The sequence below is a fragment of the Apodemus sylvaticus genome, chromosome 12 (genome assembly GCF_947179515.1).
Source record: "Apodemus sylvaticus chromosome 12, mApoSyl1.1, whole genome shotgun sequence".
Taxonomy (NCBI): Eukaryota; Metazoa; Chordata; class Mammalia; order Rodentia; family Muridae; genus Apodemus; species Apodemus sylvaticus.
Window position 1 is genome coordinate 64,022,528 of NC_067483.1, and position 27,875 is coordinate 64,050,402.

Sequence of the window (27,875 nt, forward strand, 5' to 3'; positions counted from 1 at the left end):
ACCTGCTAAGGCTGCTCCGGTTCTGACCACTAAGGAAAACAAGATCAGTACGATGCACCAGCCTGCCTATACAAATGAAGTGTTGTCAGATGTCATGTTGGAAGTCTACCTACGTCTATGTCTTTCAGGAAAATGAAGTTTACTTTAAGCCAGGCATGGAGGTGTTGCCTTTGGTCCCAGCATTCAGAAGGCAAAGGCAGGTGGACCCGAGTTCGAGGTCAGCCTGGTCTACAAGATGACAGCTTAGCTATGTAGAGGGACCCTGTCTCAAACAAAACAATTAGTTTTAATTAAAACTATCACAATCTTGCTATAGTCAGTAAAAGTTTAACACTCTCTGTAATTGTTTAGGTTTTACTTAGCCTATTCTGTTACATAATACTTTAATTCCTTACTTTTAAATCAGTAATAAAGTAAATACTTTTAAATCAATAAGCTTCTTTGCCAGAAGAGAGATATTAATAAATACTTGTATCTCGAGTTTTCAGAACATCAAGAGAATTGATCTCATTTCCCTAGACAAAATGTATTTATCGAATATAAATTCTAAATCAGTAACTAGAGACACAAGAAAAACAGATAAGTGATAAGACCCAGACTATCAAACTCAAGACAGTCACAACACAGGGCAGGACGTCTGTGTTGTGACTTCAGCCTTAAACAGCTAACCTGACTTCATGTTATGTTCAAGTGAGTCGCTATATATAAACATTTTGTGTAAAAGCTAAAAGAAAAATTTAAAGTGTTAATGATATGATACGAAGAAGAAAATGGTAATAAAGGTTTCAAGCAACAATTTTAGATGCATTAAAAATATTTTAAGAGTTCAAATATTTAATATCAGAAAAAAACAATTTATAACTTTCCAGAAAAAAATATACAGATGAAGAAAGCAAAGAAAAAAAAATCAACAAATGGAACCAAAAGAAAAGAAAACCAAGAGGTGGTATCCTCTTTGCCTTCAGCTGTGATGTGACATGAAGCTGCTGAGAACCGCAACTGGTTACCTACCAGCCTACGGATCCTCACAAAGGAGGATGCTATAGATTAAATATGGCCCTACAGTGGCACCTTAACAACTTAGAGATGGGAAGTCTAAGCAGCCCCTCAAGTCATGGAAACACTTTCAAAGATGTGCCTAAAACTAATCCTTTAAGAAGGAATATATTTTTTGTATTTTGTAAATGGCATAATTTTTTTCTGCTTAGAAAAATATAAATTTCCTTAGGAAAAGAGTCTCATTACATAAGAAAAAACAAAACAAAAACTAAAACCATAAACCCCAAATTTTGAATGTCTGTTCTCTACAGCTTAAGAATGTTAAAATGTGTTTAAGGTTTATTTACTTTTTGAGGGAGGTAACTTGTATGGGCTGAGCTTGGCCTTTACCCGGTGGGACCTGGAATCCCGCAGACTGTCAGGCTTGTCCTCACAGGCCTGCCTACCCACTGTACACTTGCTGGCTCAAAAGCTTGAGTATTTTTTAAATTAAACAACCACCGCCACCGCCAGCCACTGCCACCGCCACCACCCAGCTGAAGCATTTGTATATTGGTTCAGTTGTATCATGTGATTAACAGAAACGTGTGTAACTGGGCTAAGGTACCAGAGCAGACTCTGTACTTAGAAGACTAAGCATCCAATGAAAGGATTAAGGCTCAAAGTAGAGCGGTAGATCAAATATCCACATTTGAAGATGGACTTACTTGTAATTATCGTCTTCCACAAACTTTTGTAGTTCTTCTATATACTGAACAGAGTTCAGGTATTTCTGGACATGAGGCAACATGGGAATATCTAGGCAAAAGATGACAAAGATTCAAGTGAAGTATATTGTAGCTGAAAACTTGAGAGAACTATAACTGCAGGCCAGCGGTACCAAAACTGAAATTCACTCGAAAAGCCATTCCTTTAACTCACCATATTCACAGGACTGCTGCAAATCAGAAATTATTCGAAGAATGTTATTCATCAAATTTGATCTTTGTTCATTTTCTAGAATGCTGCCAGTGGATGGATACGCAGAGTCAATGTAGGTCAGGTCAGACAGATAGATGCCTGCAATGGAAGCCGACAGACAGGTGATGGACACGCAGCTTGGAAGACCTCAGGAATAAAGGGAAGAAAACTCAACTTGTCCATGTTTTCCAGCATGTTATATTTAGGGTGTATTATTAAAATAACATGATCTCTTGGGGTTGCGATCTCTAGAGTTGGGGTCAAACCATACAAGCCCAAGGTCCTGGCCAGGTTTCCCCACATTGTTTTCAAGTAAAGTCTGGGGCTACATTAAAGTCCACATCAGCAGGCCAAGAGGCTGAGGTTTGAGCAGGCAGGGGTAGTTATTTAATATCTGAAACTCAGTATTTACATGTAGTCAAGCATTGCCCGCTGCCCAGTTTTTAATTTATCTAAGGAACTTCCCGAGTCTACAGACAAGGTCTTCTGTGGGGAAGTTAATGTTTTCCCTAAGTCTGACAACTCTTCCCAAATATCACACATGAACACTATTCATAACACAAGTTTCTCTATAAATGTGCCAGTTATAAGGTAACCGAAATTCCCACCTAGAAGGTTTTAAGTCAGTTGAGAAATAGGTAATGACTACATCAGCTTTTCTCAGTTACTTCTGTCTCTGTCTCTCTAAGAAAACATTTTTTGAGATTTCTATAACCAAATATATTAGCAAATAGATTTACAAATATAGTCTACATTTCCAACAGCTGACATCTGATAAATACAAAGATTTTTTTCTCTTTTAAGTGATGTTTCAAAGGTTTTCTTATGTGAAGATATATGAACAATGGTCAGTGTTTATGAATAGGTTGCAGTCTGTCTATTCCTCAACTAAAACGCAGGGTCGCAAGATCAAATGGAAGATGAAATACATTTTACAGTATCTCCCAGTGGTATTGCTGGCTTTATGTGGTTGTTTTTGTAGCAGGAGTGAAGAAATACTGAAAAGGTCCTGGCTCTGCTGTAAGGAAGCACCCTAAGTTCTCAAAAATTATTAGAAACACGAACTCCCCCCTCAAAAAACAAAACAAAACAAAAAAAAAACCAAAAAAACCAAACCCGGAGACATATGCAGCAATGCAATGCCTGAAACAAACAATTCACCTCAAGAACCACAGCACCTAAATCAGAGGAATTTTCAGGCCACTGGGAGAAACTGTTTCTTCCATATGGTTTTTCTTTTCTGCGACTGTCTTGAATTAGCTTGTGAAAGCTCAGTTAGACACAGGACTTGCAGTCCCCACTGAAAGGATCGGCGCTGGTAGTCACAGCTAGTGCAGCTTTTACCATCTTTTGCAGTATTACCTCTGTCACTTACTGACAGGAAAAGACTGGACTGTTCCGAGATAAACACCTATTGTATAAGCCAGCACAATGTACACAAAAACTCTCTGCCTTTCCACACTATCAGCAGTATATGACAATCTTATTCAAGGCTAGTCATTCATTCTTTCATGAAAGAAACAAAATTTAAGGCACAGGCATTTATAGCATTATGTCAAATGTACCAGGAACTAGAAATAGCAGTCAAATCTAGGTACTGAATGCACCTCTGCATGCTGCTGGCATTCTCATTGGGCAAGAACGAGCCTGTAGTGCCCAGCATTCTCACCAAATGTGATGCCAGACAACCACTAACTTGTCAATTTATACTCGGAATGCTCGAGATGTGGTTTTTTTTTTTTTTCTTTCTTTCTTAGGCCCTTGAGACTGGAAATGTGTATTTCCCTACTCAGAGATTTAAAAAACAAAAAGAGGCAAGACAGACAGCATTTATGATCATTAACTGTCCAAAAAAGCCTCAGCATTCTTGGAATTACCATGGCACCTGTAAAACAAGGAAGGGCCAATCGCATCACTGCCTGAAGGCGCCCTCGATTTTCCGCTTCCTGTTAGGGTCAGGAGACATGTTTCCCAGTGCCACCACTAATAAAACAGGATCCACATGCAGTCTTCTGTACCTTTCTGTAACAGGACGATTGACAGCTACCTTTTATACACAGTTCATCCTACAGAGTACTGTACTCTAATTCCTCACCTAACACTGTATTTGGTACATTATCTTGCATGTGTCTGGTTTGTGCTGCTGATTTTAAGTCCATGATTCAGTATCTATGCAATTTAAAATGGTAATAATGGCTTTGTTTGAAAAACAAGTAACTTAGGAATGCTAAAAATATTTTATATACAATATTAAAAAGATATTTAAGAACCATGTTTCTGGTATTAGCCTTAAAAATGTAAAATTTGTAAAGAACGAAATGTTTATTTTTAAGTGCATGTTATCTATATCATGAGTCTTTAAAAAAAAAAATCAGTGTTAAGACAGGTTATTTGCTAAGGTGTATATCTGAAAGAGACCTGCAATAGAAGGCAGAAATTTCAGTTTAATCCAGGCTTGATCCAAAATAGCCAGAAGATCTTTACCAATGTAGCATGTTTGAGTCTGTTTCTTTTTTCTCTCATTTGACCTGGGATCTAAGTAGCTCTAGCTGGCCAAGAACCTGGTATGTAGACTAGGCTGTCCTCAAACCCATCTGCCTCTGTAATACTGAGATTAGGGATGACCACCCCAGCTGGCTTGAGTCTGTTTCTATATTCAAAACTCTGTGGTAACAAGTCACACCTACAGAATTACTGGAGAAACTGTGAAAACTCATGAGAAGATATAAACTGTCCTCCATAGTCAAGCTGTTCCCAGTGGGTTAGGAGACCTACTCTACCTGGATTGGATTTCAAAAGGTGTTCCGTTCACTGCATGCAAAATACATAAACCCCCAGATTAAGTAGTCTTTGTTAAGGTCCAAGTAGCAGGAGCACCAAAGGCTGGAGTGCTGACCTGACACACCAACTCCCAAAGCAGATGCCAGTCACAAGCCATGGCTCTTCATTACAGGGCACTGGGGTTTACCTCACTGTGGGCAATGCCAACATTCACATTTGCTCTGCCAGCTCCCTGGGGCCTTCAAGGCCCAGGACCAGCCCGATGGGCAGCAGTTGTGCGTTATCATCCTAGGGCACCACCTGTGCACCCTACAGCTTCTAAAAGGCTGCATCGTGACATCATGAGTCTTCTGATGTTACTTTCTCAGTTTGCTAACTCTGAGTAAGCCGTCCTTGATTCTTTCTCACTCTTGACTGTATGAAATAGTACAGTGTTTCAGGGCCGAGTACTCGTTGTTCTGACTTGCATTTGGATCATGATGTGCACTTTTACATACCAATACACAAAAGTTGAAAACAGTGTTGAAATAAAGTATAATCAACATGTATTCTTAGGTGTGTTTACCATTAAATGCTGATGTCTTAAAATTAGCAAAATACCTACAACAAGGTACTGGAAACTATCTTAGCCACGGTCACAATTCCGGACCTCCTCATTATAACCCTTTAAGTATTAGCTGGTCTTCACCTACTACCTAATCACTCTGCAGTGGCTTTCTTACATTACTATTTGTGCCATGCTGGGTTGGACACAGAGCCTCTGCGTGCTAGGCAAGCACTCTCTGCTGAGCTAGGTCTCCACCCTCTTTGCAGTAGTTGTCACTCTCCTTGACTGTCCCTCCTTTCAACTTTCCTAGCTTCTCATCCTCTGGTGCTCCTCTAACTGCTCCCCACCTCAGTCTACAGCACATTCTCTGCATTTCCTTAGTTCTGCTTTTCAGGATTTTGCACAGAACTCATGTCCATGCTTTAATTTTCCACGAAACAAGCCAAATCAAGTGTTCAGTGTTCCCAAATGCTGTCACTCCAATTTTTGAAAAAATGTTGGTTAGTAATAGAAATTGTTCAAATGAGAAAGCTAAATAATTCTCAAACTAAAAGATGCAGAGGAACCATCTCCCCTCTCATTCAATCTGACCAGCAGCAGTGAACGAAAACACCACTCATTAACTGTCACACAAACCAGAGGTTAGAAGCTACCATCTTATCTGTCCCAGTGAAAATTTGAAAAGGGTCTGGGAAAATTCTAATCACTTGCTTTCTCTAAAAACAAAACAAAACAAAAACCAGAATGGATGGCAACAGAACAGCCTAGTGGACCTTCATGGCTGCTGACAGAGAAACCATCAATAAGCATCAGCTTTTTCTGTTAGATTCTAGTTTACTTATTTATTATTTATAGTTTACAGCCCCTTATATATTTAAATATGCCAGAGAAGTTATAAGAAGTAATTCTATGAAAGAGGTAAGAACCTCGTACAGTAAGTAAAGGATGTGATCCTTTACCTGTCTGCAGGTCCTACAGGACAACTGAACTGGTGAGAGCATGTGCAGTGGGAGACGCCTAAAGCCTCACTCAGAACACCATTCAGCAACGAGGTAAGCCACGAGGACCACCATGATGCTGCGGAGTGAGGGTTAAAACTCAGACACTACTTATCATTGAGCTTGAAGCCAAGCTATTGAAGATGTTGAAATTTGGCTTTCCTTAGCTACTGAATTACTATTTCTTTGTTTCATGAAAAATAATAGTTACTCAATACTTATTCTTTTGCTCTTCAGAACCTATGTTCATAGCAGAAAAAGCTGGGCCAGAGGAGGTGAAGATTCATCTTAAATTCACAGTCAACTGGGGAGGAGGGAGCGAAAGATTTTGATTTTTTTGATTAATTCAGGGTTGTATTTATTTCTAAAGCTTTATTATAGAAAAGTAGGAAGAGAAAAAGAGATAGAGGAGTAAAGAGAGGAAGACAAGATGAAAGGGTGAGAGCTAGCCATGACCATGTGTTAAGAGGGGAAAAGAATAGGGAGAGAGGGGGGAACAGGGAGACAAGAGCGTAAGGGCAAGAGAGAAAAGCAAGAGAATTGTGTTTATTTTTAAATGATACCAATCAACTAATACCAACGACCTTATCTTGACAACTGGCATTGTGTTGGCTAGTTTTAACTTGACACAACCTAGAGGGGGAAGCCTGAAATGAGGAAATGCCTCCATGAGGTCCAGCTGAGGGCAGACCTGTAGGGCCTTTTCTTAATTAGTGATTGACGTGAAGGGCCCAGACACCCATGGGCTGGTGGTCCTCTAGTTGGGTGCTCTGAAAGCAAGCTGAGCAAGCCAGTAAGCCACACTCCTCCATGGCCTCTGCCGCAGCTCCTGCCCTATATGAGTTCCTATCCTGACTTCCTTTGATGTACAGTGATGTAGAAGTATAAGCCAAATGAGCCTCATCCTTCCCAAGTTGTCTTTGGTCATGGTGTTTCTTCATAGTGACAGTAATCCTAGCTGGTTCAGGCATAATTCTATAGGCAAGTACATTACCTATTACAGAACTTAAGATCAGAAAAAGCATTAATCATGTGCCACAGAATTTAAGCCCCACCCCCCCATCCCCGATTTACCAGTTTCACTTGTTTGAGGTGATTACATATAAAAACAAGTTTCGTGTGTGCGTTCTTGAGTCCGGTTCTCACTCAGCCCTAGCTAGCCTGGGGCTCACTGTGTATTCCAGGCTGGCCTCAAAGTCATAGGGATTCCACTGCCTCTGCCTTCCGAGTGCTGGGATTAAAGGCCAAGCCGCGAAAGCAATTTTCTCTTAAGAAACATTACACAATTCCTTACAAGTTTAAGCATCCCGAAGGCTGTCAGAATAGCACTGTTAGGTGACTGCTTCCAGGGAAAGTCTAGCTCCTTACAGCCTGCAGCTACTTCTAAAGTGGAATTCTTTTTTTCCCCCTCCAACTCAAAAGCTCTGTGGCAGGCAGACTAAAATGTTTATTTTATAATTGCCTGCTGAACTATGATAGTCTGTTTCCAGATGGTGCCCTTCCTTCAACCTGCACACAATCTCTCCTTGTTCAGAGCTATTCAACCTCCTGCTGCTCTAGCTCCCCCAACCCCGGTGCGGTGCGGAGAGGAAATCCTAAGAAGGAGGTTCCCACCCCCTCTCCTGGCTCCAGCTCATTTCTAATGACGTAATATGTGGGCTGAACTAGAGTCTACTGAGAATGAGAGGGAATCACTCTTCGGACTGTGTGGACAGAGTCTGCCAGCTGCAGCTGGTTACTGCACATCTCCACGCAGCAGACAGCACAGGCACAACGCCTTCTCTGCTGCATTAGACAAAGTTCACAGACAGCCCCAAGTTGCATAGGTGGCCCAGCAAACTCAGTCCATTAGTGCTGTAAAAAGAAGTTCCTTACTGCTTGGATTCATCAGGTCAGAGCAAAAAGGCAGTTGCTAGGGAAGTAGAGCCGACCAAACTTCTGCACGGATCTCAGAGTGCAAGGACAAGGACGTGCTCACGGACAGACAACGAAGGTATGTTAATATTTCTGTTAGATTTATTCAAAATTCTATGCCACATGCATCATTGTCCTTTGTAGTAGAAAGTATGAGATTTTCCAGGGAACTTTAGAAGATGCTGCTGATTTGTAACTGAAGGTTTTGTTTTGCATCTTTCTGTAGAAACAGTCACAAAGTGCTTCGAGATGTTAATATGTTATTTGAGGTTCAAAGCAGTATGTGACAACAGACTGAGACATACATGCTGGGTTCTAAGAACAAATGCTCTACTAACATTACACAGTTTTACAACTAGGTCATTAAATGCCGAGGCGTAAACAGTGAAGGCTGTAGGATAAAGAAAACAACTGTGATCATGGTGAGTTTCCCATCTGAATGATAAGTGTGTAAAGACATATACCAACTACTGTGATTTCAAAGTACGGCTACAAAACAAAGCTAAAAGCTGGTCAGCCAAATGCTTGCAATAGAATCTCAGGTACAACTGAACAAAACTCTTCTGAGTCTTTGTTACTCTATGGTATTTCTTGTTATGATTAATCATTTTAAAGAGTTTCCTACAACTGAAATTTCATCTCAGCAACAGATAAAAACTGGAAATTACTTGGAAAAGTAATATTGATACAAATAATTAGAATCCCCTTCAAGGTCAGGATTGAGAAATATTAGGGTCACCAGGATTATGAACCATATGAACTCAGAAAATGTCAGTACTGAAGAAAAGCTGGCACGGCCAAAAGCCTGCTAAAATAACCTTTGTAACTGACCCTAAGAGGATGGAGCATGCCCTCAACATTCTATTGGGAGCCTTTGTTAATCACGAGAATTATGAAATTACCACTCACCAACAGTAAGCTTTAACACCAAAGACAGCAAGTTGTTACGATGGGAGGATTCCCTGACTTTTAATCTTTAGTGGTAGGAATTTTCAACAAATAATAGTAATGCTCAGATTTTGCTTTTTTAGCTTTGCTTAAACATTAAACCTTTCAACTCTGAGCTCTGTTAAATACGTATTTTATAGGAAGTCTGATAAAATTTCCAAGTCACACTCCACTTGAAACACCACCATCTCTGTTGCTACTGCCATGACGAAAGCAAGGTCTCTCTCATCCTCAGATCTTCCGACTCACACAGTAATTTAATAGTGTGTGTGTGTGTGTGTGTGCACGTGCAGGAAGGCCTTCCTTCCACTTGGCCAGTCGATAACTCCGCTGCCTCTGGCTACTCTTTGTGCAGGGCAAACACAGCCAAAGGAAGTCAAGGCAGCTTTTATTCTCATAGCTAGCAATACAGTAAAGAGAAATACTACTAAGAATATGAATACAACTGCACAAACTTTTTTCCTTTTCTAAAAACCACCAGGCAAAGGCGCAGCTCCAGCTTCAGTGTGCTGTAACTAATTTTAACATTCTCCTGAGACCCAGGGAGGCTGAACATGGAATAGAAAGGTTTTACGGGTGACACAGACCGACAGAGCTTTCACTGAACATGTGGGAACATTAAATAAGAATATTTTAGACAATGTGATAGTAAACAAAGTTTAAAAATCAGTTGTTCGCTTATGAGGTATATCTAGTCTATTAAAGATGTGTCTCTTAACTCCAATTTAAGAGACAATGAGATCACCTCGACTGTAAAAGGATGCCTAGAACAAAGACTGTGACCATGAGGAGCTTTTAATATAATCCTAAATCTAATGACTGACTGTACGAACCATAGTGGCACAAGGCAGAGCAGACCAAACCCCCAAATATTCCTAATCCTTTAAATTTAAAAGTTCCCTTGTCTTGATAGCTTATTTCATTCTGTTGGGGGTGCATTCTCTGTAGCAATATGAAGTATTTAAATAATTTTATGAGTCAAGTCTTCAGTACTGACATTTTCTGAGTTTATCTTGCTAATCCTGCTGATCCTAACATTTTCTTTCTGTCCTATTATTAAAATGATACAAGGAGAGTTAGGAGAAATGATACATATTTGCCCAAAGGCTAATAGCTTTTATCTTATTTTACTGTTCTGTTTGTTTGTTTTAATAAAACTACAGTTAAATTCCAAGAATTTCCTGTAAATAGAACTCCAAATATGTCATCAATTTTAGTACAGGTAACTCTTAGAGAGTAAAGGATGTTCTGTGATAAACAAGGACTCCTCAGGCTTGTATTTCTTAGTGTTTGAAGGCATGGCACAGAACAGGAGCCAACTTTCTCACGTGTGTGCCTTTGCCGCCAGCCAGCAACGGAAAGCTCTGAGTAAACAGCATCACTTCACCGAGCAACTCCCCACCTCTCCCCACGCCTTGCTGTCCTTATTTCCCTTCTCTGAACACTCCACCAGCCTGGAGACAGCAGCCCAGGAGCCCTGCTTCCCAGTGCAGTGGCAGCAGTGTGCACAGTGCTGAACGCCCACATGTGCATGTGGGGTTGTAGGTCGGATTACATAAACACACACTGACAGACACACATGGGCAGAGGAACAACAGCAACAGGCTAGACTGCACATGACAACCTGCATGTGCTTCTGTGTAACACACGGACGGGCCAGGGAAGCTGCACGCAGCACATGCCAAGATGCCTTCTGGTATTACAGACACTATAATACTCAAGTCCCAGGTCTAGCATCTGAATCCCATTTGGTCCTCGGGAACTTCTCCTTTGAAAGCAATACCGTTTCTTTTCTTCATATTGCTACAGAGAATGCACCCCCAACAGAATGTAGTTTAGAAAGCGGAGCTATATGATGAAACAGTTGATTTAAAAACATGAACCCAAGCAGAAGACAACTTGGGTTCAAATTCTGGCTCTACCTTTTATCAGCTGCGTGGCTACTGATCTGGTCTTAGGGCGGCACTTCCTGTAAAATGTGTATCAGAATCATCTGCATCACCGGGCTGTGATGAGAAAGAATAATTTACTATGTTCATGTATATGGGACTGAAGACAGCAATGCCTCCTGGGAGCATTCACTAGTTCAGTAGTGCTGTGCTGTCCGGACTACACATAAACAACTTGGGGTTGACCTCTTAGATCGAGAAACAAGGGCTGAGGTAGAAAGATTGGTGAAGAAGAGCTGCTTGGGTCCCCTCTACAGCCTGACACACAGCAGAGCGCACTAAGCCGCTGTGGGCCAGCCTGGCCAGGAACCTGAGCACAGGAACACATTGCCATTTCTTCCCCAGCCTACCACACTACTCACCTGGGAGTGAACTAAAGGGAAAGGAAGAAAGCTAGGTTCTTGGAAAGAGGTCCAGTGTTGGACTCTAAAGAGCAGGTACTTCTTATTTGCCACAGGCAAGCACAGTCCAAGCACACATTCTGGTGTAACTGGTGCTGCTACAGATACTGACCAGAGGCCAGGGAACCAAAGTTCTAGACCTGCTTCTAATATGAGTGTGGCTTTGGCCCTTAGTACACACATAGGTATAAAAAGACCTTCTATATCCAATTTGGTAATGCTTGTTGAAAATTAGGATTTTTTTTTTAAACTAAAATACAACCCACTAGACTTTAATAGAACACACCTGCTGAGTCACCTGTAAGCTTAATGCATAAACATGGCTGCAGTTCAGGAAACACCATTACCAACAATGACTGTGAGCGTCCTATCACAGGTTTATTCTTAAACCTGTCTCTAGTCTCAAAAGCAGATGATATAAAAACTCTTCACTTTCTATTGGTCTAAAATGCCTGACTTGGTAGGTTGAAAAAAATGTCACAGTATTTATTGCAGAAGACCAACTTAACTGCTCTTACTGTATTCTAATCTAAAACCCTGCTTAAGATCATGTGGAGACTGCAATAACAATAACCAAGCAAACCTCTAACTAGTATCTTATATACACCAGGTACCATTTTCATAGTCCTGAGACAGTGAGCTTTCTAAGGGGTCTTAAAAGTTCCCCCAGGCCGCGCAGTGCGCCTTTCACAGCATCGGCACGTACCAAAATTTAAGTAAAGTGGCAGCAGGTAGAATCTTTAAACAATCATCAAGATATAAACCTAACAGTGAACTCACGACTTCAAGGGAAGCCTAATTTACTAACATAAACCACTGAGCTTTCCCTTCAGTGCTGTCTCAGTGAGAACGCCCTCTACAGGCTGTGTACTGAACCACGGGGCCCGGCTGGTGGCATTGTTGGTGGCCTCCATGGAGGAACAATCACTGGTGCTGGGCTGTAGATTTCACAGCTCATCCCACATCCAGGTCCATGGCTGTGCTGGTCTGACTTCTCAATTCCTGTTCCTGCTGCTACGCTTCCCCACTAGGATAGATTCTTATCCCTCTGGAAACGTAAACCAAGATATATCCTTTCTCCAGTAAGTGGCTTCTGCCTGTGTGTTACCACAGGAGCAGATAAGGAACTAACACAGGGGTTTTTTATATTACTGCTTTAAAAGTGATTTGCTTTATATTCACTGGATTTCACAGTATTTTTGTTCAAATATTTGACCACATTCATGCTCCATTTTCTCCTCTAGTCCTTTCCCAAAATAGTCTATTTTCATAATTCCCTGGTTTCATGTCATGTATCATGTATATCTACCGAAAACCTAGGTTCCATAAATGAGAGAAAATACAAGATATATGTCTTTTTGGGTCTGGTCTATTTTCTTAGTAAGATGACTTCAATTCTATTTTTCTGCAAAAGACTTAACTCTGTTGTTTATGGTTGAGGCACTGTGTACATATATACATAATATATATATAGTATATATATACTTTAATTATTATATATACACATGTATGTAATATATAAAATGTATAATATATACATTGTCTTCATTCTTCTCTTGATGGACACCTAGGCCATACTGTGGCTGTAGTGAGTAATGCTGTAATAAACACGTGAGCAAGGGTCTCTGAAGTGTGTCGACTTAGAGCCTTTAGACAGATAGAAGGGAACAGCTCAACCATATGACAGTTCTGTTTCTTGTTTGAGGACCCCTATATGGATTGCTATAGTGGCTGTTCTAGCTTATAGTCCCACTACCTGTATATAAAAGGTGTCTCCATGCTCATCCTTGCCAGCCTTTGTTATATTTTTTAATAATAGCTATTCTAGTAGTAATAAGATAGAATCTCAATGTAATTTTGGTTTGTATGTAAACTCATACTAATTATTTTTGTTTCCTCTTCACTAACTGTTTTCTAAAAGACGCTGTGGTAGAATTTCATTTCAAAATGAAGGCTTTTGTTTGGACCCTAAGTATGCTACTCTTCCTACTGGGCAGTGGTCATTGCAAAGGAGGACAATTCCAAATAAAAAAAATAACCCAAAGGAGATATCCCCGTGCTACAGATGGTAAAGAGGAAGCAAAGAAATGTTCATATACATTCTTAGTACCTGAACAAAAAATAACAGGGCCAATCTGTGTCAACACCAAAGGTCAGGACACAGGTACTATTAGAGACATGATCACCAGGATGGACCTCGAGAACCTGAAGGATGTGCTGTCTAGGCAGAAACGAGAGATAGATGTCCTGCAGCTGGTGGTAGACGTAGATGGGAACATTGTGAATGAGGTGAAGCTGCTGAGGAAGGAGAGCCGGAACATGAACTCCAGAGTCACTCAGCTCTATATGCAGCTGCTACATGAGATCATCCGTAAGAGAGATAACTCACTGGAACTTTCCCAGCTGGAAAACAAAATCCTCAACGTCACCACAGAAATGCTGAAGATGGCCACCAGGTACAGGGAACTAGAGGTGAAATACGCTTCCTTGACTGATCTCGTCAATAACCAGTCTGTGATGATCACTGTATTGGAAGAGCAGTGCTTGAGGATATTTTCCCGACAAGACCCCCATGTGTCTCCCCCTCTTGTCCAGGTGGTCCCACGACACAGTCCTAACAGCCACCAGCACACCCCTGGTCTGCTGGGAGGCAATGAGATACAGAGGGACCCAGGTTATCCCAGAGACGTAATGCCACCACCTGATCTGGCAACGGCTCCCACAAAAAGCCCTTTCAAGATTCCGGCAGTGACTTTCATCAATGAAGGTGAGTTACCGCTTACTGGTCACTCGAAGGACGAAGCTGGTAAGCTGTACAATTCACGAAACAATACTCTTATCTCAGTAAGTCCTAGGTCTTATGTGCTGATGTCATTAGACATGTCCAATCAAAAAGTTCACTTTTTAAAGTGATGTTAGGATATAATATAAAGTATCTCTTTGCCGGGCAGTGATAGCATACGCCTGTAATCCCAGCACTCTGGGAGGCAGAGGTAGGTGGATTTCTGAGTTCAAGGCCAACCTGATCTACAGAGTGAGTTCCAGGCCAGCCAGGGCTATACAGGGAAACCCTGTCTCAAAAAAAAAAAAAAAAAAATCCAAAAAAATAAAAATAAAAACATAATAAAGTATCTCTTTTCTCCGTGCTGTAAGTTTCTAGGTGCTTATAACCCCCCCACACACCCCCATGGAAAAAAAGCACTCTGCCACCCAAATTCTTTTAATGGAGGCTGCTGTCAGTGAGAATGACCATTGACACACCAACTGAAGGACCTCGCTCTACACCCCACTCTGCAGCCAGCTCCACCTCCTCCCCTCCCTGCGGAAGCCTTCCCATTTCCTCCTGCCTTCTTGTGTCTTTTCACAAGGAGTGTGCAGCCGTTTGCTGTCCTGTCTTCAAGCCTGCAATGGTCCATCCTTACTTACCTCCACTCAGGGCGTGCTTGCTTCCTACACTGCTCTAATCTAATCAGGTCCCGGTTCTTGTTCTTTCCAACTTCAAACACCTTACAAAACGTACCTTTGTTACCTCAAGAGAAAAGGGGAGTCTATTTTCCAAGGCTAAATGATACTGAGCACCCTGCCTTCCTCTCACCTTTCTGCTCTGGGCCTTGACTCTGGGGTGACCAACCAGTCAACAACATAGTCCTATGTTTCACTTAGAACTGTCACGTGTGCATCCACTGTCTCACAAGCCTCTCTCCTGAACCCGTTACATCATTGCTTCCTTACGTGGGGGTGCGGGGGAGAGGACGGGAATTAGATGCCCACAAGGAAAAAATAAAACATTTACACAATGAAAAGGCCGGGCATAAATGCAACACTAGGAAGCCACGGCACAAGGCTGTCTGCAGCAGTGGCATCCACTGACACGTGTGTCCCTGCACCTGGGACACATAGTCACATGAACAAGCTGTCTTCCAGACTCTGTATTTTAGAGCTCCCCCACATCTCAGGATGTCAGGGGTAGAGGTGTAGGTGACACTGGACTGTGCCAAGAGTTCCTCTACTGAAACGAGTGGTCGAGGCTCATCTCAAGGCTTTCAAGACTAATGCTAAGACTTCCAAGAATCAGGCAGACAGTACTGGGCAGCTCTCTCTCCACCCCAGATCCCAGGCTATTTCTTCTTTCTTTTCTCTTTTCTGTTTTCTGTACCACACTACACTGGAGTGCCTGAGCTCCATTTATTTGCCTTCCTGGTGGACCAGATTTGGCATATGTGCTCATCATATATGAAGTAAGTAAGCCCTAAAACAACCATCTTCTCACCAACATTTTCCTTATAGAAGCAATTATCATGACAAGAATAATGCAGGCTTGAGTGGTACATCCCTTTAACCACAGCATGGGGGATGGGTTGAGAGGGCGGTGCAGAGTTCCTAGCACTGAGATCACTCGGGCTACCAAGAGAAATTGTCTCAAAACAAATACATATTTATTTAACAAAATCTAGAAAATACCATCTTTTAAAAAAATGCTCAACAGCCTAAGAAGCAGAAATAAACAGTTAACATTTTAGTCATTTCTTTTATCCTCTTATAAACAGGGTATTCTACTCAAGTCCCCTTTTTACCACTCAGAGACAAAACAGGTAATTTAGCTCCAGGTAATGCACAAGGGTAGCTGGAGGAGAGCGAGTGTCACCCGCTCTGACTGTGCCCTTTCCTTGTCCACGACGGAAATAACTTCAGTACTGAAGCATTCACAGCAGTGCTAACACCAGATGCTGGTTCCTACCAAGAACGTATAACTGCCTGCTAACTGCTTTCCAACAGTGATTCCCTCGCAACACGCCCCACACCAGCAAGAGCCAGCTTTGTAGAGTATGCACTGCTGCTCATCAATTTTCTGGAAAAAAAAAAGTGCAGCTATCCTTTGCTACTTTGAAGGTTTTTCTTTCTCCATCTTTCTCCACCCCTTTTCTTCCACCCTTTTACGCCCTAACACTAGATAAGAGAGAAAAAGGGATAAAGAGGAAAGGAAAGGGTTCCCTGAATAAAGCCAAGGATCAGAGGGGGTGATGTTATCAACAGATTACTTCTGCTGGTTAGAGCTGCCAAGTTCCTTAGGCCAAGTATGATCTTAGTCCTCAGGATATCTACTTTCTTCTTCTTCTTCGTGCAGGAGTACTTAACAAACTGCCACCAATTACAACCACCACCAACTAACCAGGCACCTCATCTCTCAGGGCCCTCGCATTTATATACCCTCCCAGAATTCCAACTGTCACAATCGAAGAGACCGTCTGCAGCTGGCAAAACCATGGTGCTGCCAGAGCACACCCATACCCTACGACTGGGATCAAATGAAAATACTCTCATAATATTTCTGTGATTTGTAAAAAACAAAATTCCAGAATTCTCACTACAAGAAAGTCTCATTTTCTTTTCATGTTCTTCCTTCATAAAACCTGTTTCAACAAAGCAAATCCACTTACTTCTAGTAACTCTACAGCTTCTGTCCATTCAAATGATGAGGATGAGATCGAATGAATGAATACATTATGTAAATGGGAGGTCCTCCTTAAGCCCTTGTTGAGCTCACAGGCCTGAAGTAGCTGCTTATATCCACAAACACCTCTACCGTCTGTAATACCTACATTCATTAAATTATCTCACCTTTACAAGTACACAGCCCATCTAAGTGAAATGCATTCTAAAACCCAAGCTCCTTTCTGGCAGAAAGATCCTGTATTTCAACTGCAGGTGCTGAAACATCCCATGATTTGTTAACACCGAGCCTCTTAGCACCGTCAGTCTAAAGACCTTTCATGAGGACAAGTGTTAAAAGCAGCAAGAACATCATGAAATTAGCTCAATGGGCAATGCAGGCCCTTCAGTTTTCAAAGACATGCACAAAATTGTCCACTGAACTTAGAAAGGAAAAAAAAAACTTTCCAATTCATTTCAAACTTATGTTTTATTAAGTTTTTAAGACATGATATGATTTATCAGTATGGTTGTTCCTATAGAATTTATAAATGAAGAGAACTCTGATTTTATTTATCTTTATTAAGTTATGGTTGGCACAATTATATAAGTATAGAAACAACTGCTGCTGAGTTTTTAAGTGGATCTGACATTTAAGTCAGTGGCATCCTCAATTTTAGCAGAAATGAAGATGCATGTATTTATTTATAACAAACCAAGAAAATGCTTTATAGAATGAAGACACCAGTTATGGTTTTTTCATACACTGAGCATCGGAACAAGACAATTCCTACAATCAAAGGCATGCCAGGAATATGGCACATCCAATCCCCTAAAGTTTATTTACTCTTACGAGAAACAATGGTGCACATAGTAGTCCTAAGAAATCAATAGTCAATGTAAAAATTAAGCCACAGAGATAACTTTTCAATCTTAGTAAGTAAACATTAACTTGTGTTTTACTCTGTAAACAAAGTGACATCATCAGCTGTATCCTAACAAGTAGCACCCCTCATTACAGAAACTCAACAACTGTGCCTGTTTTGTGAGTCTTGAGTAGAACAGTGCTGAATGGACCAGATGCCCGTAACCTGCTTCCCAGTTCTAACACTCTGATTCCTAACCAACAAGCATCATTCCATACAATTAACAAACCTATGGTTTTATCTCTTTATATAGAATAGCTTAAAACTATTTTTACAACTGTCGGGAAAGTGTCCCATACTGTTTGGAAACCTTCAGAGAAAGAGAAACATAATGGGTTCTATATGCTTACATGTACTCTGACATAGATAGCTACTATGCATACATGCTCTAGCACCAAGTGACTCATTGCAGTGTTGTACACATAGTAGTTGTTCTAGAGACTCTATATTCATGTCAGAAGACACACAATCCATACTACTATAAAGGTATTAAGCTAGCGTCAAAAGCTGGTACGAAAACTGTGACTCCACTTACATTAGGTAGAGGGAGAGTCAAATTCACCCACTGAATCTAGTTCTCTGCTTTGAGAAGAGTTAAAATACGTATCATAGGAGATGAAAGAATCCTATTTCAAGATTACATCCAAGAAAAGGGTTCTGCATTCAAGACAAAGTCTGACTATAGAGGAAGCACTCATTCCCTGTGTACACTATTTGAAGCACCAAATTTCTGAACCAGAGGTAAATCTGTCTGATAATATGCAAAGCAGCAAGGTACATTTGGATTTTCAAAACTAAACCTGATAAGTTTCTACTAGTAGTTTCAGGAATTTTTGTTAAATATGATCCAGAGAAATAAGTTAATTTCTATAAAAAACAAAACAAAACAAAACAAAACAAAAACCCTATCATATAATTCTAGAGCAAAAATTTAAAAGGCATGAAAGCAACCTCAGACAATGTCTCTGCTGAGATTACTGTCATGCAATGAGCTGTGGGTATTTATAAAACCCAGAAACTGAGTTCTGGTATTTATGGTCTTTTCTAAACAGGAGAAAAAGCACTGCTAATTTTATCCATGTCTTCCACAAAATTTGAACTAAAATTTCCTGAGGTTTTGTAAGCCTCACAGATACCTGAAATGTAAATACAAGGTCCACTGCCCAAAATCGGATGAACTACTAAAGCTGAGGATAAACTTAAATTTGCCTGTACTGGCAGGTTTTTCAAATGAAAACTAGAGTCAGATAACCTAGAATTCTTCCATTTATCTCAACACTAAAACACATGATAAGTAGTAGAAAATAAAAATAGTTCTTTGGTATTTAATAAATATAGGTTTAACAAAACCAGGCTAATATAGAATCTTTTACATGGCCCCCAAACCTAAAATTTGAGTGCAGGCAGTAAGGTTTCAACAAGCAAAGTTTAGTTCCAAATCACAGAACGGAACCTACTAGACAGGAGCGGCCTTTATGTGCACTGCCCACAAAGCACCTCACGTGCCACTAAGTAGCACCAGGCCTTAAAACAAGAATTTACAATAAAATAAAATATGCTCCTTAGACACCCAACTTCCCTAGAAGTAGCAACTTAGGAACAAGGTGGCTAACTTTAGAAATTCCACCATGACTGTTTTTACATGAAACCATTAAGCGCATGACCGAGGCGGTCTCTGGCCCACCTGATGGGCTATAAACATCATCCTGTCGTTTATAGTTCAGACATAAGAAATGCACAACAGCTGTGCAAGACTAAACACACTTGTGCATGCAGCCCACGTGTGGCTAGGTGAGGCCCCTCCGCGCCCAATGGCCTAACTTGGGCTTACTATGCTTAGCCTAGACAGGAAGGCAGCAAACCCCGCTCAATCTCAGCTAATTCAAACTCTTACCACATGCTCTGCTTGAAACCTCATTAGGATGCTCAGCCACACTGTGCTGGAACTGACCTTTTCTTACCACTTCTCCCCTCCCACTTAACCTCAAGGTTCTTTATCTATCTCTGGACCTGGAAAATAGTCTAGCCTGTGCTAGGTTCAGAAAAGATAATTCTTTTAAATTAAAAAAAAAAAATTGTTCATTTGTGTTTGGCCAAAAGTTGACACTGGATGTCCTCTTTTTTTGAGATGGGGGGGGGGGTTCTTTCATTAAACCTGAAGTTCCTTGATTTGGGTAAATTGGCTGGGATTTCCTGTCTCTGACACCCCCCCCCCAACCCAGTGCTGAAATTACAGAAGTCTGGCTTTTATGTGAATGCTGGGATCCAGACTTACGATTGTACAGAAGGAATGTTACAGTCTGAGACTTCTCTCCACCCTCCAGAAAATGTTCTTAAATGACAATATAAAACCCAAGACATTCTGAAATGGCCACCATCAGAAATTGTTTAGTATCTGAGAGTCCCCCAGTGAGCTCCAATAAAGGAGAGGATCTGCCTGTGAGTCCCGTTTGCGAACCCATGCAAACCGTGGGTGCAGAGAAGCCTTAGGGTAGGGCCTGCAGCCACTCCATTTTCCTCTCCACTGCCCCCCGACAGGACACTGCAGCTTTCACCCTACCAGAAATGTAAGGATTCTTCTCTGCCCGACTACGACACAGGCTGTACAATGTGAAATTATTCTTATGTGGTTAAGGGAAAGAAGGGGTGACATCGGTATCCGAGGGGTTTTCCCCATAAGGTTTTGTGTTGCCTGGAACACGGCAGAATGTAAAGTATGTCACTGGCTAAAATCAGCCGTTATTTTTAGTGTATGAATTTTCACAACTTGATCATTAGTTCAGTAATGTCTTATTTCTCTGTGACAGAAATGACTATGTCGTAACCTTCAACTAGCCATACTATGCGGCTCAATGAGCATGTATGAGTACTGAAGATATTTAGTATATTACTTCTGCCCGTGAAGATTAGGGACAAGAGAAGAAAAGGGATTGGCAGGCCCTGGTGATGATGGTTGTTACGTACTGCATGGGAAGCTTTAAGCAGAGATAAGCACAGTGTTCACACCACAAGCCCAGCCTGGGATGCTGAGGCAGAAATAAGAGCAGTGTACACACCACAACACCAGCCCTGGATGCTGAGACATGAGGATTTGCAGATCAAAGTCTGTCTCACAAAAAGGAAAAAGGAAAAGAAACCTCTGAATACTTTGAGAACTCTGGAATCCAATCATGACTTGAAAAGAAAACACTGATCCAGTTAGCACAAAAAGGGCTTGTACTTCCAGCATTTGGGAGACTGACACAGGGTGATTGTGATTTTAAAGACAAGCTTGTATTATACTACCAGTCCCAGGCTAACCTGGGCTACAGCAAGACATCCCATCTCAAAATGAAAAACAACTTTAGCAAAATAGGGAATGCAAAAACAAGAATTTTAAAAAATATATATTTTGTAGCAATTATTCTGGGGTCTTCAAAATAGACACAAAAACATGGAAATCTCAGAAGAGAAAAATTAGCCAATGAAACTGAGATTAAAAAACCCATAATACCTAATGTTATCTTTTAAAAAAGAGATTTATTTATTTATTTTTTTATTTATTTATTTATTTTATGTATGTGAGTATACTGCAGTATTCAGACACACCAGAAGAGGGCATCAGATCCCATTATAGACGGCTGTGAGCCACCATGTGGTTGCTGGGAACTGAACTCAGGACCTCTGGAAGAACAGTCAGTGCTGAGCTATCTCTCCAGCCTTCCTGATGTTACTTTTAAAAGATGCCATTTTTCCGGTTATATTTTACCAATAATCTATAGTACAGATGGACACTGATAATTTTAAAATTTTGAAAAAGCTACCTATGAAATATAAAAACATGAAGTAGAGACTGACTCACTCAATTTTTACATATAGCTTTCCATTTCCTTGGATTTAAAATTAAAAGACTGATTCATTTACCTAACAAACTTGGCTGATGCCCAGTTAAAAGTCGTAAGAGCACACAGTGTCTCCATCCTCAAGGGGCAATCCAGAAGGAAGAGCTCACATGTGGAAGAGTTCCCCAAGTCTCCTCCACTGACAGACACAATGGTATTTACATAATGAAATTAATTTATCTTAGTAAGATCCAATGGGGACAATGCTGTTATTAGCACAATATATGGACCACTTCTCATAACTCCAGCAATCCTATTAAAATTATAGAACAGAAGAAATTCTTTTAAGAACTCTGACTAAACTATTTTCAGATACTTAAAAATTACACATCAGAATTTTAAAATATTCAGTAAAAATTTCTGATGAATGGTTTTTAAACTTTCTTGTTTAAATGTACCTATAATTAGCATAATTCTTTTTTCTGAGCCATAATTTTATATGCTTTTAAAATCAAAATCTTGAAACATTGGTATAGTAAGAAACTCAAAGATGTTCAGTAGAACTAGACAGTATTTTCCTCTAGATCCCACAATGTACAAATCAGAACTTACAAATGATTTAACATGTTGTTTTCATTTTTAAGAAGTTGAAAAATCTTAGCTGGCTAAAAACAGAACGTCCAGGAGGTAAGATCCTACTATCGAACTTGACAACCCAAGATCAACCCCAGGACCTACCTGATGGAAGGAGAAAACCTGTTCCTGCAGGCTGTCTTCTGACTTTTTCACACAGAACAATAAATTTTAAAATACAGCCTGGCAAATACTATGAAATAAAAGGGCAGACAGTGCGCAGCAATTCAGAACATTTACCTGGGAGCAGAAGTGAGCATGAAGGAAGACTTACCACCATCTTGCACAACCTTAACGAACTGTTACCTGTCACATGATCTTAACTAGCTAGTTTATGTGCAACTGGAAAGCTGTCCTGGGTCACTGGGCAACTCTGATAAGAAAATCATTCTTAGCCATAACTCATTCAGTATCTTAGGACGACATTTAGACCAACATTCCTACATTTTTTCTAGTATTAAGATGGGTCTCCCATGAAGCCGGCTGCTCAGGACCTCACTATGTACCCCAAGCTGACCTTACACTTGCAGTAATCATCTGGCCTTAGCCTCTGAGTTCTGAGATTAAAAGTGTGTGTGTAACACCTCGCCTGACATGTATTCTTTATGGCTATGAGGGAAGGTTAAGATTATTTAAATCTGGGGGATTCTACTTTCTTTTCTTCTTTAAGGATTTATTTGTTATGTATACAATGTCCTGTATGCATGTATGCCTGCACACCAGAAGAGGGCACTAGATCTCATTACAGATGGTTGTGAGCCACCATGTGGTTGTTGTGAATTGAACTCACAACTTTTGGAAGAGCAGCCAGTGCTCTTAACTCTGAACCGTCTCTGCAGCCCTCTACTTGCTTTATTTCAGAGCTTCTTAGTGAGTGAATGAATTCGACTGAGTTCCCCGAGTGAACACAATGCTTAATACCGTCAGAACTTCCCCGGCTGGGGCTCCCTTCCACTCAACACACCAACTTTGTGGGCTCCCTCCAAATAAAAGTTCAGACACTATAAACCTGGCACCAGGAAAATACAACATGAATACCAGCAGGTCAACCCCGCAGCATTTTACAAAAATGTATGAAAGAAGTAAAGCTTGTAAGAATGAAGTCACTCAGCACACCATACACTAAAGCAAGGATCGGGAGGAAGTTTAACGAAGACAACTGAAGCACCAGGGGCTAAACAACTGCTCGAATGAGGACTGTAGGTTCAGGAAACATTTGTTAAAGAAGAATCAATACACCATACTGCCTTTAGGCGTACACATTTACGGTATACAAAGCACAAGCTAATGCTTTGTTAGTGGGTCTAATGTCACCCTTTCCTTTACCTTTAGTACGTATTTTAATTAGTTTCTTCAACTTTTATAGAGCATTATGCACACAACAGATAAAATGTGGTTATCTGTAAAGAAACAAATGAAGGTAAGAATACTGATTTAAGAACTATTTAATACTTATATTTTACATTTCTCAAAAATCAATATTTAAATTACAGGACCATTCAAAGACTGTCAGCAAGCAAAAGAAGCTGGGCACTCGGCCAGTGGGATTTACATGATTAAACCTGAGAACAGCAACGGCCTGATGCAGTTATGGTGTGAGAACAGTTTGGATCCTGGGGGTTGGACTGTTATTCAGAAAAGAACAGATGGCTCTGTCAATTTCTTCAGAAACTGGGAAAATTATAAGGTAAATGAGCGAGTTCAGACCTAAGGAAGGTAGACCTGAGTAGGTCTTCCAATAATGACCATCCCGGGCAGAAAGTGAGACATGCTAAAACATAACTGTCCATTTGATTTGCATCATCTAGCAAAAGGTTTATCGTTCTCTTCTCTAGTTGAACAGCCAAAGTTAAAATGTGAAAAGAAAACTAAAACTAAAACTATCCTTTAAATTTTTCTTTTGAGTCTAGATAACTTACACATACATGCATATATTACAACTCAATTCCATTTAAAAATATTAAATCTATTTATTTATTATTAATTAATTAATTTATTTGTATGAGTCTGTTTTGCCTGCATTTATGTATGCACACCATGGAAGCCAGAGCAATACATCAGATCCCTTAGAATTGGAATTACAGGTGGTAGTGAGCTGCCATGTGAGTTCAGGGAACTAAACCCAGCAAATGCTCTTAACCACTGAGCCATCTTACCAGCCCTCCAATTCCACTTTTAAATGCAACTGCTTTTTAAATTATGATTTGTGTGGTATTTAACCAATAACAAAGTATATAATGATACATAAAAATGATCCCTTCTCTTGAACTAATCATTTTTAATAACCATGTTTTAAGTTTGTATCATGACATGTACTGTAGTGCTATGAACAGAACTAGATTTCCAGAAAGAACCAGATTGTATGATACCAGTTTAAGGAAGTAACAACTGGTCTACTGGTAATTCTGATGTCTATATGGTAATTTGTGAGTGAGATTTATATGTCTATATCATCAATTAAGAACAGCAGAGAGGGGAGAATAGATTGTCTAGAGGGTGACGTCCATGTTCAAAACTGTGAAATAACCACACACTTACTCATTGTTAAGTAAAATTTCTTTGGCAGTTAAGAATAACACATTAATATATCCAGAAATTCTTAAACACATAACTGTCCCAAACTGGGGGTGGGGCAACTTCTTTGTAATCTTTTTGAAGACAAACTTTCAATGTTAAGATGAAATTTACTGAATCTATTCTGCTGCAAATGTCCAATGTCAAATGCTTATTAAAATAATTTAGACCACTTCTTTCAGAGAGTAATTTACAACTTTCACAGGGTGAACTGTAAAGATTATGATAATACTTATTTTACTTATAATAAAATTAAAGAAATACATAGTATCGTTTTGATTGAACAATGGTCATGATTTTAGATACACTTTGTCTGCTTAACACAAGCATGGTATCATATGCTCTGAAAACACACATCTTCAGATGAGGGTGTGATCAGGAACCTTTCTGAAGGACTGAGGGTAATTCAATGTTTTTATTGACTATCAATAAATGTTAGTCTTTTGCCTTTACTCTTCTTTGCAGTATTTGAAGCTACAAAACCTCATAGTGACATTAAGATAAAGCAAACCAAAAGAAAGTGTCAGTGTGGAACCAATTGGTGACATCCACCCCAAATGGACAGAAATAAGACTGCCCACCATGGAGTCACATCACCTTGAATAGACAGTAACCTCACTCTGCTCAGGATTTAAACTTCTTTTGTAGCTGTAGCAACATTTACCATCTAAACTTACCTATATGTTCATGTGTCTGTGTTATTAACAGAAGGGGTTTGGAAACATTGATGGAGAGTACTGGCTTGGACTGGACAATATCTACAAGCTTAGTAATCAAGACAATTATAAGCTGATGATTGAACTAGAAGACTGGAGCGAGAAGAAGGTCTATGCAGAATACAGTAGCTTTCGTCTGGAGCCCGAAAGTGACTACTACAGGCTGCGCCTGGGGACTTACCAGGGGAATGCTGGGGATTCTATGATGTGGCATAATGGTAAACAGTTCACCACGCTGGACAGAGATAAAGACATGTATACAGGTAAAACAAACAAGCATGCCTGTACATTCAACATGTTCTATGCATTAAATAGAACCAAGCTACTAAAGTGTATTAAATGCTTTCAGTTTTAAAAAAGGTTATTTTGGACACTGTCAAAGGGATTAGTATATAATCTGGTTTTCAGGATTTCTAAGGCCATCTCAATGTTCTTTGGGAAGAACAAGTTCTGTGGAAAGTCAAAACAAAACCAAGTTTACGCCCACTTGGAAATGAAACCCTGACTAACCATCATATACTAGCTGGACACCTACCATGTCAGAAACTGTAGATGCTGGAGATTCAATGGGGAACTAAATTTTTGCCCTTTGAAGGTTTCCTTCAAGAGGAGACAAAATGTTTTATTAGGTGGTGATAAATATTCTTAGAAAAATGAAACCAAGGAACACTTCTTAGTTCCTTTTTCTGTGATAAGGATAAAAGTGTGATAAAACTGTGAGAAAAGTAACGTAAGGGGTGAGACTAAGGGGTTCATTTCAGCCCACAGCTCCACGGTACAGTTCCCCAGAGCAGGGAAGTCATGGCGGTAAGACCCGGAGGGATTTGGTGACATCCACCCCAATCAGGAACACAGAGCAATGAAGGTATAATGCTGGTGCGTCAGCTTGCTCTATGCATTCTTATTCAGTTGAGAAACTGCTGCCTAAGGAATGATACCACCCACAGCAGGCAGATCTTTCTACCTCAATTAACTTCATCAAAATAATCCTCCAAGGACACGCCCGTAGGCCAACCTAACACAATTCCCAGTGAGACTCCCTTCCTGGATCATGTCAAGTTGGTAATAACACTAACAATCATATTAGAGAACAGATTACAGCAGGTATCAGGCCCTTGGGCGAGTGCTGTTGTCCAGAAAAGGTTCTTAAGAGATGGCATCATCTCAGCTAATGCTTATGGGACTGGAATGGGTAAACCATTTAGCTCTATGGTCTAAGAGTATGTCTTAGATGGGAGTAGCAGAGATTCTGAAATGCAGCACAAAGGTAGTAAACTTGCTTGAGTAGGAGGAGAAAGAAATGGTTTCATAACATAATTAGAGTATTATATACTTTAAATTTAATCTACTACACACTTCTGTCTTTTTTTAAAAACATTTTTCTGTACTGATAAAGAGATACCCATCATGAATACTGACTTAATTTTATATTCAGCTACTACCTTACCAAGTAGCACGTTGGGCACTATTTTAACTTACTTCCCACTGGCAAAAGAGGAAGGTGGGAGCCAGGATTGGAACCTGCCTTTCTGTTTACAAATTCATTTAATTACTAGTTGAGCTACTTTTAGACTTCAATTTTCTTTCAAACTCTACCATCTTCCTTAGTCAATCCTGTCCATTTTGCCTTTGTCTTCCTCGATATATTTCTTACACACACATACTGCATTTATTTACTCTACTTTGTAGAAAATGAAATTATTTAAAGGTTAAGTAGGCACAGAGTGAAATGAATACAGTAATTCTAGTGAAGTGAGTAGTGAGACAAACCCTACTGGTCAGTCACTCAAACATACAGAAGGGCTTTTACCTCACTGTCTGCATTTCTCCTGCAGGAAACTGCGCCCACTTTCATAAAGGAGGCTGGTGGTACAATGCCTGTGCACACTCTAACCTCAACGGAGTATGGTACAGAGGTGGCCATTACAGAAGCAAGCACCAAGATGGGATTTTCTGGGCTGAATACAGAGGCGGGTCCTACTCCTTGAGGGCCGTACAAATGATGATCAAGCCTATTGACTGAAGTCTCCGAGGAAAGCATAAGAACTTCTCCAAGTTCCCCAAATCTCAGCATACATGTTACTTTGCACAACTTATTTTTGCAGGCACAATTTGTAAAATACGTTGTACTACTATAAGAATGTATCTGTGAAAACAGTTCCATTTTCCTTCAATGTGCTACAGAAGAGTATGCAAATCCTTGTTGTTTTAAAAATTATATTGACTGAATATTGGTAAATGTAAATATTTGCCACAATGTAAAACAAATCTTAGCTTT

The 27,875-nt window shown here is 40.2% G+C and overlaps 2 protein-coding genes across 11 annotated transcripts in view; one reads left to right on the forward strand and one right to left on the reverse strand.

Moving 5' to 3' along the window:
• Positions 1-27,875, reverse strand: part of Ralgps2 (Ral GEF with PH domain and SH3 binding motif 2) — a 126,726-nt gene that overhangs the window by 26,775 nt on the left and 72,076 nt on the right. For all 10 annotated transcript variants that reach the window (XM_052200592.1, XM_052200585.1, XM_052200593.1 and 7 more), the window contains 2 exons: positions 1,921-2,058; positions 1,707-1,797 (listed from right to left, as the gene is read on the reverse strand). In XM_052200592.1, the coding sequence (XP_052056552.1) occupies positions 1,707-1,797; positions 1,921-2,058 (229 nt within the window). The remainder of the gene's footprint in view (positions 1-1,706; positions 1,798-1,920; positions 2,059-27,875) is intronic.
• On the forward strand, positions 13,404-27,804 carry Angptl1 (angiopoietin like 1). The gene is made up of 4 exons (XM_052200602.1): positions 13,404-14,264; positions 23,801-23,994; positions 25,590-25,860; positions 27,433-27,804. Exons 1-4 carry the CDS (start codon positions 13,445-13,447, stop codon positions 27,618-27,620), a joined length of 1,473 nt encoding a protein of 490 aa, XP_052056562.1. The 5' UTR covers positions 13,404-13,444; the 3' UTR covers positions 27,621-27,804.

Coding starts and splice junctions, on each gene's coding strand:
- Angptl1 (XM_052200602.1), top strand. CDS start 13,445: ATGAAGGCTTTTGTTTGGACCCTAAGTATGCTACTCTTCCTACTGGGC. Junction 14,265..23,800: donor AGTGACTTTCATCAATGAAG/GTGAGTTACCGC, acceptor TTTAAATTACAG/GACCATTCAAAGACTGTCAG. Junction 25,861..27,432: donor AGATAAAGACATGTATACAG/GTAAAACAAACA, acceptor TTTCTCCTGCAG/GAAACTGCGCCCACTTTCAT.